This window comes from Vipera berus (genome assembly GCF_964194415.1).
Source record: "Vipera berus genome assembly, chromosome: W".
Taxonomy (NCBI): domain Eukaryota; kingdom Metazoa; phylum Chordata; class Lepidosauria; order Squamata; family Viperidae; genus Vipera; species Vipera berus.
The window spans coordinates 74031276-74044849 of NC_138210.1; the positions used below are offsets into that span (position 1 = coordinate 74031276).

Here is a 13574-nt window from a genome sequence, read left to right on the forward strand (position 1 = left end):
TCTGGTAAAATCTTTTTTTTCCCCCTCAAATCCAACATGGTGAGGTGCAAAATCAAGAATTGCCTGCTGCAATTTGATCCAGGGGTATCCGACCCTGGCAACTGTAAGACTTGTGGACCTCAGATCCCAGAATTCCCCAGCCAGCAAGGGTTTGAACGGAGTTCAGCCCAGATAGGACAACGAATGAATGTGATGATTATTATTAGGCTACTTTATTTGATCGGATAACTTTCTTAATAGAGAGTGGGAATGCGGCCGACGTAATATAACTTGACTTCAGCAAAGTGAAAAAAAAGAGCTGGCTGGGGAATTGTGGGAGTCCAGAAGTCCTCAAGTTGGCAAGATTGGACAACCCTGTTTTAGACCCCCTCTACATGGGGGTTGCTTTTCCAAAGTAAGTATCCCGAAGTTTGAATTGGTTCCAAACACAATAATTGCAGGGTTATGTGCAAATCTAGATCTGCACACATTACCTTTCTGATGAAAGCTGCATTCTTCACCCATTTGTGTCCATGTACAATTCAAGGTGCTAGTTGTCACCTTTGAAACCCTACATGGCTTAAGGTCAGGTTATTTGAAGGGCCATCTTTTCCCAGCTACATCCACCCAACCCACCATGGCAGAGAGGGAGGGGATGTTATGGGTACCCGCCTTTGAGGAAGTCCATCTGGTGGGATCAATAAGAAGGGCCTTCTCCATGGTGGCTCCCTCCCTGAGGAACATCATCTCTGTGGAGATAACATTGGCCCCCACCTTGAGACTCTTTCTGAAGGCCCTGAAGACATGGTTTTGACAATGGGCCTAGGGACCTCAAAGTGATATGGACCCCTTAAAGTGGTTGGGTCCCACCAATTATTTTTAAAATTTTTCCAGGTTTTCCTGCACATCTAGGAACTATTGCTGAGTTAACCAAGTATCTGACCATGATGGTCTTCACCTGTTCAGTCCGCCATGCCAGTGTCAACAATACCCAGGTTTGGAGGGTCCTCTTTTCTTGTTCCTTAACCCTATGGGGGGATAGTGTGGGTGGGACCCTCCATCTGCCCCTTTTCTCCAAGCCTATGCTTCACATCCTGGCTAGATATTACGGAAGGTAAACCAAAATATCTGGATGATATCAGATTGCTGGAAATTGGACCATACGCATGAAACAGGAGTTTAATAAACATGACTCCATGCTTGGAGATGAAGCTCCTTAGATGTCTCCATGCTTGGAGAGGAAGCTTCTTGGATGATTCCATGCTTGGAAGTGAAGCTCCTTGGATGATTCCATGCTTGGAGCTCCTTGGATGATTCCAGGCTTGGAGATAAAGCTCCTTAGATGTCTCCATGTTTGGAAATGAAGCTCTTAGACGGCTCCATGCTTGGAGATGGAGCTCCTTGGCTGTTTCCATGCTTGAGAGATGGAGCTACAAGTCGCACCTGTAGAAAGCACCCCAGCATCCCAGATAGCCAACCGAGGCCTCCTTTCTGGACCTCCTCTAGAGAAGAACTCTAAAGCTTTGCCTTCCCAGCACTCAAGGAACGCTCCTGGCTCTGAAAGGGCTCTAACCTCCAACGTCCCTCTTTTTCCAGTTCGATTTTGGAGCCTGGATGCCCAACTACCCTTCCACCATGAGAAGGCCTCCCCCAGAATCCAAGGGAAGTGTGAGATTTGCCGACATCATGGACACCTTGCCAGATGTCAGCGCCAGCTGTCAGACATTGCTCATCTTATGGCTCCTGAGCCGAGAACGAGGAGACAAGGTGAGAATGATGGTTTGGGGTACTAAAGAGCCCAATGTGTGCTCAGGGTCACCTGAGCGGTGCAGATGGGCGTGGAGCCTTGTTGGGACTGCTGAAAGGACCGTGTCATAGACTGGAGATAGACGGTGTCGTGTCCCTCTCCCCTCTGTTGAGGGAGGGCTGTTCAATTTTGACCTAGATGGCCTCTTTGACCCCTCTTTCAAGCCAGCGGTCCTCTCTGTCCAAAATGTGGACTTTCCAGGCTTTGAAAGAGCGGCCTTCCTCTTTTAAATGCAGATGGATGGCTCAGTCTGGTCCTGATGGGTTTGTTCTCCTGTGTTGTGCCAGGCGTTTGTGAAGCGGTTGTTTTGTTTCCCCAACATGCAGATCTGCACGTGGCTGATTGCCTTGTACTGCCTCTACCACGTTGCTCAGTTTGGGTCTGGGCGTTTTGCCCCTTGGGGTGAACAAGATTTTGCCTTACTGCATTCTCGAGGTCTGCACGTATGTTGTGTTGGCTGAAGATCCTCATGAGCTTTTCTGATATGCCTCCAAAGGTCTCATGATCTCCAAACATCTCCCTTGGGCTGGCAAGAAGATGGTTCTCCAGATCTCACCATGGTTTTCTTTACTTCCTTTCCAGAGATCGCTGGGCTACTACCCTGAGGAACATTTCACCGAGGATGGTCCAAAGAAGGTCATCGCCAAGTTTCAAAAACATCTGGCCAACATCTCCCAGGAAATCGAGGAGAGGAACCGACGCCTTTCACTGCCGTACAATTATCTCAACCCTTCTGAGGTAGCAAACAGCATCTCCATCTAAGGACCGGTCACTGATCCTTGTTGTTCCTCAACCCACTGAGGATCTTCCATGATCAAGACACCGGTCAAGAGTTAGGACCCTTCGTCTAGGTTGAGGCCAACTTGGCCAACGTTGAGAAGTTTGGCTGTGGAACACAGAAGACTTGTGGTGAAGGGGTTGAAAACAAGTAAGCTTGGATTGTGTGGTTGGGCCAACACATCTGGATATTTTTGACCCCTTCTTTGAGGACACCTCTGAGAGAGAGACTCAATCCTAGCTGTGCCACCTTCTAGGTCCTCACTAGAAGCTCTACTCCATTTTCCCGCCCTGTTCCTCGCTTTAGGAACGACAGCGGGTCACAACATCATCCATCGTCCCTGTGCTTTTCCAACTCCACAACCCATTACAATCTGTGGAAGTGGCTTTTGTGGTGTCATTTGGTTGTTTTCTTGTGCGCCATGTGAAAATCAATAACTTTCGGACAGCCTGGAATCTCCTCGCGTGTAGCTCCGTTTCTGCTTCAGAAGCACTGCTTAGATAAGTAGTCGACTTGCGATAATTCGTTTAGTGACCATTCAAACTTACAACGGCACTGAAAAAGGGACTTGGGATCGTTTTTCACACAGCTGTCACAGCATCCCCGCGATTGCGCCATCAAATTCCGGACTCCGGCAACTGGTTCCTATTTATGACGGTTGCAGCGTCCCGGCGGTGTCACATGATTCCCAATTCGTGACTTCCTGACGAACAAAGTCAATGGGGAAATCAGATAACATCCGTGTTAGTAACTTAAGAGCTGCAGGGGTTCACGTAACAACGGGGGCCAGGAAAGTCATAAAATGGAGCCTAGCTCACTTCATCGCTGTCTCGCATAGCAACAGAAATTTTGGATTCTACCTGTTATCTTCTCTTTTTCCTATTTGAGGGAAAAAGGAAATATTAAAATGCATCGTATCTGTAAGGGATGAAATGTGTTAAGTAATGTTAAAGTAGCCAAATGCTTTTGACCCCTTCCTAAGTTAGTTATTGGCACTGACTACTCAGGGATTCAAAGAACCAATTATTTCAGGATTGATTGATTGATCGATCGAATGAGGACCTTCTTCACCTTTTTCCAATGGTGGAAAAAGTAAGGTTCGACATTTAGGCAAGAAAAACCAAATGTAGAGGTCTAGTATAGGTCACAGGTAGGCAACCTCGGCTCTTTTATGACTCGTGGACTTCAACTCCCAGAATTCCTGAGCCAGCCATGCTGAGGGGAAAGGGAGAGGTTTCCAAGCTGAGTCATTGCTGGCTCAGGAATTCTGGGAGTTGAAGTCCACAAGTCATGAGGGGGCCGTAGTTCCCCCATGCTGGCTCAGGAATTCTGGGAGTTGAAGTCCACGAGTCATAAAAGAGCCAAGGTTGCCTACCCCTGGTATAGGTGGTACCTCGCTCAGTAGTAGTAGCTGTGAGAGGGATCTAGTGAGAGGGATCTAGGAGTCCTAGTGGACAATCCCTTAAATAGGAGCCAGCCGTGTGCTGCAGCTGTCAAAAAAGTCAACACAGTGCTAGGCTGCCTTAACAGAGGGACAGAACCAAGACCAGGTGAAGTGTTAATCCCACTTTGCAAGGCCTTGTAAGGCCACACTTGGAATACTGCATCCAGTTTTGGTCACCATGGTGTAAAAAAAATTTTGAGACTCTGGAAAGAGTGCAGAGAAGAGCAACAAAGACGATTAGGGACTGGAGGCTAAAACATACAAGGAACAGTTGCTGGAATTGGGGGTGTCCAGTTTAATGAAGAGAAGGAGGGGGGACAGGATAGCAGTTTTCCAGTATCTCAGGGTTTGCCCCAAAGAAGAGGGAGTCAAGCTATTCTCCAAAGCGCCTGAAGGCAGGAGAAGAAGCAACGGATGGAAACTAACCAAGGAGAGAAGCAACCTAGAACTAAGGAGAAACTTCCTGACAGTGAGAACAACTAACCAGTGGAACAACCTGCCTCCAGAAGTGGTGAATGCTCCAACACTGGAAATTTTTAAGAAGAGACTGGACAGCCATTTGTCTGAAATGGTCTAGGGTTTCCTGCCTGAGCAGGGGGTTGGACTAGAAGACCTCCAAGGTCCCTTCCAACTTTATTATTATTATTATATAACCGCCCATTTCATGTAGTGACTGTGAACAATTTACTGGACTGAATCCTTCCATTTGGCAATATTCCAGAGACAACATTCCAGTATATTGCCTCTAACCCAATCTTATTTTCTTAATTGATTCAAAAGAAATGGAGATAACATCATTAAATGTCACACAGTCCATATACTTCCGCACGTCTCCGCCCAGTTTGATGGCTGCAATCCTGAACTCACCTATCTGAAATTGTTCTAATTAGTAAGTCTGCATCTGAACTCCTGCCAGGAAATCAAGCCATATGCTTAATTATGGCAGGTGAAGTTTCAGTTTAAGGAAAGTATTGCTATTTTATTAATTTAATTTAATTTAATTTAATATTTGCATTTGTATACCGCCCTTTCCCTGAGGACTCAGGGCGGTTTACAGGGAATTAAAAATCAAAACATACAAAAGTTAAAACCAATTAAAAAGCATTAAATTCACCCTGTACATTAAAACCCCAGTTAAAATTTTCTCCTCAGCCTGGGCCCGAGAGCTCAAAGAGCCAGGTCTTCAGGCCCCGGCGGAATGATCGGAGGTCGGGAGCAGTCCTCAGCTCTACCGGCAGCTGGTTCCAGAGGGCAGGCGCTCCCACTGAGAAGGCCCTATCCCTGGGTGTCACCCGCCGGCAATCTCTCACCGGCGGAACCCTGAGCAGACCCTCCCTGTGGGAGCGCACTGGGCGAAGGGCGTTTGATGCCGGCAGCAGGTGTTCCCTCAAATAACCCGGACCCAGGCCATGTAGGGCTTTATAGGTGATAACCAGCACCTTGAATTTCACCCGGAGGGCAACCGGAAGCCAATGCAGCTCGCGGAGTAGAGGTGTTACATGGGAGTATCGGGAAACCCCCATTACAACTCGCGCGGCCGCATTCTGCACCAGTTGAAGCCTCCGAGTGGTCTTCAAGGGCAGCCCCAAGTAGAGAGCGTTACAGTAGTCCAAACGGGAGGTCACAAGCGCATGAGTGACTGTGCGTAGGGCGTCTCGGTCCAGATAGGGACGCAACTGGCGCACCAGGCGAACCTGTGCAAAAGCCCCCCTGGTCACGGCTCCTATGTGATCTTCAAAATTGAGCCATGAATCCAGGAGGACGCCCAAGTTGCGAGCCCTATCAACGGGGGGTAACACCTCACCCCCCATCGTTAGAGGTGGAATAACTTGGTTAACCCGAGACGCCGATATGCACAGCCACTCAGTCTTGGCGGGATTGAGACGAAGCCTGTTTCTCCCCATCCAGACCTGAACCGCCTCCAGGCACCGGGACATCACGGAGAGGGCATCACTGGGTTGGTTCGGGGTGGAAAGAAAAAGTTGGGTATCATCAGCGTACTGGTGATACCCCACCCCAAAACCACGAATGATCTCGCCCAGCGGCTTCATGTAGATGTTGAACAGGAGGGGCGAGAGAACCGACCCCTGAGGGACTCCACAAATGAGAGACCTCGGGGCGGATCTCTGCCCTCCTGTCAACACCGACTGCGAGCGGCCCTGGAGGTAGGAGGAGAACCACCGTAGGACGGTGCCTCCCACTCCCAACCCCCTGAGACGCCGCAGCAGGATACCATGGTCGATGGTATCGAAAGCCGCTGAGAGATCTAATAGGACCAGGACAGAGGAGCAACCCCTGTCCCTAGCCCTCCAGAGATCATTCACCAGCGCGACCAATGCCGTCTCCGTGCTGTGTCCGGGCCTGAAGCCCGATTGGTACGGGTCCAGATAATCAGTTTCCTCCAGGAACAGAGGGAGCTGATGCGCCACCACACTCTCAACAACCTTCGCCAGGAAGCGAAGGTTGGAGACTGGACGATAGTTGTTTAAAACAGCCGGGTCCAAAGCAGGCTTCTTGAGGAGGGGTCTCACCACCGCCTCCTTCAAGGCGGCAGGGAAGACACCCTCCTTCAAAGAAGCAGTTATTACTGCATGGAACCAGCCTCGTGTTCCCTCCCGAGCCGCATAAGCTAGCCAGGAGGGGCACGGGTCCAACAAACAGGTGGTGGAGCTCAGTCTCCCCATGATCCTGTCCACATCATCAGGGGAAACAGGGTCAAACTCAGTCCAGATAACGTGCTCAAGACCGCCTGATTCCTCCACATCAGACTCTGCCCAGTCAGAGTCCAAGCCGGTCCGGATCCGAGCGATTTTGTCCGTCAGATGATGACTAAACTCCTCGGCTCGTCCCTGCAAGGGATCCTCCCTCACCTCCTGGTTAAGGAGGGAGCGAGTCACCCTAAACAGGGCGGCCGGGCGATTATCTGCGGACGCGATAAGGGCGGCAAAGTAGTTAGACTTCGCCGTCCTTATCGCCGCAAGATAAGACCTTATGAAGGTTCTTAACTGCAATCGGTCGGATTCGGATCGGCTGGATCTCCAACCGCTCTCTAGACCTCGTCTCCGACGCTTCATCTCCCGGAGCTCCACAGAGAACCATGGAGCCCAACGGGATCTGCGCCGAGTCAGAGGTCGCATGGGTACAACACAGTCGAGTGCCCTGGTGGCAGCCGTTTCCCAGGCCTCCACCAGAGCATCGACTGGGCTGTGGGTAAGGGTGATAGGTATCGGCCCAAGCGCCCTCTGGAACCGGTCCGGGTCCATTAGGCACCTGGGGCGGAACCACCTGGTCGGTTCCGCCGCCCAGTGGCGGGGGATGGCATGACGGAAAACCAGCCTCAGGAGGTGATGATCTGACCATGACAGAGGGGTGATGGACGGAGAACCCCCTCCCAGATCATCCAACCACTGTCCAGACAGGAACACCAGGTCGAGAGTATGATCCCCCTCGTGAGTAGGGCCCTCAATAACCTGGGTCAGGCCCATGGCTGTCATGGAAGCCATGAACTCCCGAGCTAACTCCGACGACCCCCCCAGTGATGGCAGGTTGAAGTCACCCAGGACTATAAGCCTGGGGAACTCCACCGCCAACCCTGAGAGGGTGTCGAGCAGCTCAGGCAGGGCTGTTGCCACACAGCTGGGCGCCAGGTATGTGAGCAACAAGCCCAACTGAACCCGAGGACCACATCTCAAGAGGAGGGATTCACTCCCGGCCATCTGGACAATGGTGGCCTCCCGGGGACACAAAGTCTCCCGAATAACCACTGCCACCCCACCACCCCTGCCCTGAGCCCGTGGCTGGTGCAGCACCCGGAAACCTGGCGGGCATAACTCGGTGAGAGGCACCCCTCCCTCCGAACCCAACCAAGTTTCCGTGATGCACGCTAGATCCGCACATTCCTCCTCGATCAGATCACGGATGAGGGGAGCTTTGTTAACTACGGATCTAGCGTTAAAATAGACCAACCTGAGCTCAGGGGCCTGATCACCCTCATCCCCGGGTAGGAGGGTGCTAACCGGAGGGTCGGAGCGCGCCACCGCTCGGAGATAGCGGGGGCGCGATCCCAGATGTTGATATGGCCCTCCGCGCAAACACCTGCTGCCATACCCTATCGCCGTGGGGATTCGATGCCCCACCCCCACATTCCCAGCGCCAGCAGCCACCTCCCCCGACCCCGTCCCGTTGGGACCTCTAACAGGTCCAGACTGAGTGCCGGTTACAGATTCCTTCCCCACCCTCCCCTTCCTCCCCCTCCCTAACCTCTTAAAATAACCGGCTAAGAATCTTATCAGGGGCCTCTTAGCGCGTCTTAACTCGAGGCCCCTGTCCAAGCCCAACCAGAAGGTGTTGGCTTAGTTAGGCGTAGGCTTAATTGTCCTTAATTAAGCGGAGCTATACCTGGCCAAATGTAAGTGAGAATCTAACAGTTGGGGTCCTCTAAACTCTTAGACTTTTCTAAATTAGGAGATCTATAGCTTGGCATTCATTAAAAAAGAGAATGAATGAAGATTGGATTGCAGAAAGAAATATATGGGGAAAAGGTGAAGGGGTCAAGATGAAGTTGAAGAATAAGAAAGAATAAGAATTCCCTAGCTAGGATGCTTTAAGATGGGTGGACTTCAACTCCCAGAATTCCCTGGCCAGAATGCTTTAAGATGGGTGGACTTCAACTCCCAGAATTCCATGGCCAGAATGCTTTAAGATGGGTAGAGTTCAAGTCCCAAATTTCCCCAGCCATCATGTTTTAAGATGGGTGATCTTCATTTCCCAGAATTCTCCAGGCATCCATATTTTAAGATGGGTGGAGTTCAATTCCCAGAATTCCCCAGCCAGGATACTTTTAAGATCAATGCCCAAAACTGGGGGGGGGGAGAGAAACTGGGGTCCAACCAGGATGGAATAAAGTAGGAATAAAATATCCTAAAATTTGGAAACTATAAGACTGCTGTTGAAAGAAAAATCAAGTCCAGTTCCAAGCCGGGAGTAAGATACTGGAAATAAAATGGAGGCTGCACTGCTTAGGAAAGAAAGTTTAATGATGAGCAGAACCAACAACAGCATGCAGTTCTGGGACAGCTAACAAATTGATTTGAGGAGTGCAAAGTTTTTTTTATACAGTTTTACAGCATTTCGTAATTTGGAGGCTTGCTTTTTTGTGCATTTGTTATTAGATTTGTTTAATTCGCTTCACAAAGGCTAGCCACGAGTCTAAAATACTGGCTTCCTTGGGTTTTAATTCTGTCAAACAAATTAATAATTAATTTTACCCCCCCTTATCCTTAGTCTGTCAATTGCCTCCATTTGCAGGCTTGATTCGGTGTTTCTGCTTTTTTGCAATGAGCCAGGGGCTTCACGAGTGAGCTTTATTCTTGTTATTTGGGGGGGGGGGTGCATAGTAAAAAGGATTGGAGGGGTGCATTCTTAACACGCTGCCGGTGCAACAGCTGAATTCACATGGCTTGTCACTGTTGGTAAAGGTACTTCCCGTTTCATCCTCCAGATAATCTCTGCGCTTGTCATGCCATCCTACCCAAGTTTCACAACCTTGCGAATCAGACACTTAGCTGGAATGCAAACAGGTTAAGCCAACAGCTTCTCCAGGAAATTACCTAATCTTAAAATATGAGGTTATTAAATCCATATCAAGTTAATCTGCTTTTCTTAGGATCCGCTCCAAAAACTCATCTGGAGTGGTGGGGGATCTGGAGAGGGGTCCAAAAATCAAGATGGCGGCCGCCACCATGACAACAACAGAAATTTCAACACATGTTTCCAAGGGAATTGAATCAAAACACGGGTACCCATCACAGCACGCTCTCCGCTTCCCGCCAGATTATTGCGAGAAGTTTTATATTCCAAATATATTTCTTCCCTTAGAACATGAACAGAATCCGCGAGGGTCTGAGAACCAGGGTCTCCGGGTTAATCGAACTAGCCAACTTCCTCAAACCCCGAAATAGGTTACCCAGACCTAATCCATGTGCAAACCCAAACAGTGTTATGTACTGGGCTCTTGAGGAATACCACGTGGGTTGCTGGAGCAGCTAACGGCTCTCCAGCAACCCAGACTACAAGTCTCCTGTGCTGCAATTGGCTATCTCCAGGTGGCAATGGTTGATTCAAACCTATTGGCTGCCTCCTAGGGGCGAGACTATATATTGCCGCTAGTTGCAGCCATTTCCCCAGTACAGTTTCTGCACGAAATAAACTATGAGTTACCCTGTACTCAGTTCCTTGTTTTCATTCCTGCGCCAAAGAACCCGCTATTTAACACAGAGTTAATTAACTTGAATAGAATAGGAGCCGGAAGGGACCTTGGAGGTCTTCTAGTCCAGCCCCTTGCTCAAACAGGAGAACCTATCGGATAACCCGCCATGGCCAACTCGCTGCAAGAGTTACGCTAATATTGAAGAAACGGTGGGATTGGATCACTAAGATAAGATAAGATAACCTTTATTGTCATTTTTTTTTACTGTGGTTACAACGGCACACATCAAAAATGAAATTTAGTTGCCCGCTCTTAAAGTGATTGAAGAAAGGATGGCACAGGAGGAACAAAATGAAATGTGAATGACAAAAATTAAAATGATTTTAAATAATTAAAGTGAATTGTTAAATTGTCCCGTGGCAGGTTATCCCACGAGGAGTTGGCCCCGTGGTGAGTTGACCACAGAGAGTTTGCTGTAGAGAGGTCTCACCTTCTGGGCTGGCTTAGCCCTTTTAATCCTTTACTGGTGATGTTTTGGCTCCCTCTAGTGTCCATTTGCCAACTTTCATCAAACCTCAGTTCCTAAGACGAATAGAATAGAATAGAATAGAATAGAATAGAATAGAATAGAATAGAATAGAATAGAATAGAATAGAATAGAATAGAATAGAATAGAATAGAATAGAATAGAATATAGAAATAAGGAATAGAATAGAATATAGCATAGCATAGCATAGCATAGCATAGCATAGCATAGCATAGAATAGCATAGAATAGAATAGAATAGAATAGAATAGAATAGAATAGAATAGAATAGAATAGAATAGAATAGAATAGAATAGAATAGAATAGAATAGAATAGAATAGAATAGAATGGAATAGAATGGAATGAATATAGGAATGAATAGAATAGAATAGAATAGAATAGAATAGAATAGAATAGAATAGAATAGAATAGAATAGAATAGAATAGAATAGAATAGAATAGAATAGAATAGAATAGAATAGAATAATAAATAATTAGAATAGAATAGAATAGAATAGTAAATAATTAGAATAGAATAGAATAATAAATAATTAGAATAGAATAGAATAGAATAGAATAATAATTAGAATAGAATAATAAATAATTAGAATAGAATAATAAATAATTAGAATAGAATAGAATAATAAATAATTAGAATAGAATAGAATAGAATAGAATAGAATAGAATAGAATAGAATAGAATAGAATAGAATAGAATAGAATAGAATAGAATAGAATAGAATAATAAATAATTAGAATAGAATAGAATAGAATAGAATAGAATAGAATAGAATAGAATAGAATAGAATAGAATAGAATAGAATAGAATAGAATAGAATAATAAATAATTACAATAGAGTAGAGTAGAATAGAATCATAAATAATTAGAATAGAATAGAATAGAATAGAATAGAATAGAATAGAATAGAATAGAATAGAATAGAATAGAATAGAATAGAATAGAATAGAATAGAATAGAATCTGAAAGGGACCTTGGAGGTCTTCTGCTCAAACAGGAGAATCTATACCATCTCAGAAAGGAGGAGGAGGAGGACTATGGGGTCCTTGGTGGTCTCTGAGCTTGGGGGTTTTCTTGCAGACATTTCATGACCCAACTAGGCAACACCATCAGTGTGAGTAAGGAGTGGGTTTCTTCTAAGTTTACATTCTAGTGGCTTGCCTTGTCAGCGTTGGTGACAGTGATCTTGGGATTTCTTTCCTTGGGTTGTTTACTATTAGCTTGTTTCACAGTTAGATCCACTCTTTGACATTGTCAGTTGAAGGGCGTCTACTAGGATCTCCACGCAATCCATGTGGTCTTTCACACACACCTTCACAAACGTACCCCTCATCCCTCTTCAGCCTCGCCCCAAACCGGTCCATGGTCCATTCTATCTCCTCCAACCAAAAGCAGTCCCAACAGCAGCCCCGCAGATTCACAAAATATATTTTTAAAGTCAACTAGACAGACCAAACCCGTGAATGACATTTACGAAAATGAACATTTTACACAGAGGAACTGCACGAAAACATTGGAGATTCTGAAGCTGGGCCTGTAGAAAAATAAGAGTCTGTTCCCGCTAGCAAAATATTTGCTAGGTTTCCTTTTTTTCTCACCAAGAAAATATAATCTCATATATCTGTATCTCATATTTAGACGGCCCTACGGGAAACCCACACAACAGAGCAAGCTTTAACATTCAGTCGTGGGATTATTTTGAAGCTACTGATCTAATCGGGAGACTCCAAATAATTAAATTGAATTAAATTAAATTTGTAGCGGTTTGCCTAGAGATAATATTCTGTTTTTCTCCTAGGTTGTTACCGAGTGGGTTTTTCCCCGTCCTCTCGCAGGAATTCTGGGAGTTGAAATCCGTACCTCTTAAAGTGCTGAATTTGAAAACCGCAGCGAGAATTGGATTACAATCTTGAAAATTCAAAATGTTGGAAAAGACTTAGTGTATCTGTGATGCCTGCTTGGTTGGTATACAACCGGGTTTCTCCATTTTGTTCACTTTAAGTCGTGTGGACTTCAACTCCCAGAATCCCCCAGCCAACATGGCTGGCTGGGGGATTCTGGGAGTTGAAGTCCACGCAGCTCAAAGTGACCAAAATGGAGAAACACTGCTAATAATGACTGGTTACTTCAAAATGCTATGTTTAAACATAATTATTTTCCAGAAGGAAGTTTTGAGGCAAATCGTTTCCCCAAATCCATCCTTGCCTCTCACCCTCAAGTAGATTAAAAAATTACGCAAGATTTAATACATTTTTTTTCCTGTTCCTCCTCAAAATAGCTAAAAGTTACATTCTTGGATCATAGAGTAGTTGAGCGAGGCCCTTTCCTACTTCTCTATTTTAAATTGTCATCTCTACCGCTGCTTTTGAGGCGGAGATAAAGTAGTTAAATTAAACTCAGACTCCTGGCTCAGAAGAGGAAATTAATTCTTGAAGAAGAAAGCCCTTTTTTATATAAATTGTCATCAATATTCCTTCGAGACAACGCCGATATCTAACGGAGCTGAAGTCCCACCTTCATTGATGGGTCCATGAATAGTGTCTCATTCGCTGTACAGTCTCCAAGGGCCATCCCAGCTTCACCTCTGGATGGATTTGGTATCTTCTAGAAAATCAGAAGGCTATCAACACACTCTGCTTGAAGGACTCTTGGTGTGCTGTGGTGTGGTGTCCACAAAGCCACCCAAATGCCAGTTCCAGCTGGATTATCTATCCGCGATTTCTCTGAAATCATGGTCTTCCATTCGTTAGCCATTCCTCTCCACATCCCGTCCTCTTTGCTAAAGAAATAATTAATATTATGGAATCCGGGTG

At 46.4% G+C, this 13574-nt stretch overlaps 1 protein-coding gene across 1 annotated transcript in view; it reads left to right on the forward strand.

The window, feature by feature from the left end:
* The window catches only part of LOC308676685 (hydroperoxide isomerase ALOXE3-like), a gene marked incomplete at its 3' end in the record, with an annotated part of 22699 nt that extends 20151 nt beyond the window's left edge, over positions 1–2548 (forward strand). Inside the window, exons 11-14 of the mRNA XM_081342673.1 lie at positions 1–4; positions 874–974; positions 1576–1746; positions 2369–2548. The exon at positions 1–4 is cut by the window's left edge and continues 118 nt beyond it. Of these exons, the coding sequence (XP_081198799.1) occupies positions 1–4; positions 874–974; positions 1576–1746; positions 2369–2548 (456 nt within the window). The remainder of the gene's footprint in view (positions 5–873; positions 975–1575; positions 1747–2368) is intronic.
* Positions 2549–13574: the final 11026 nt, after the last annotated feature.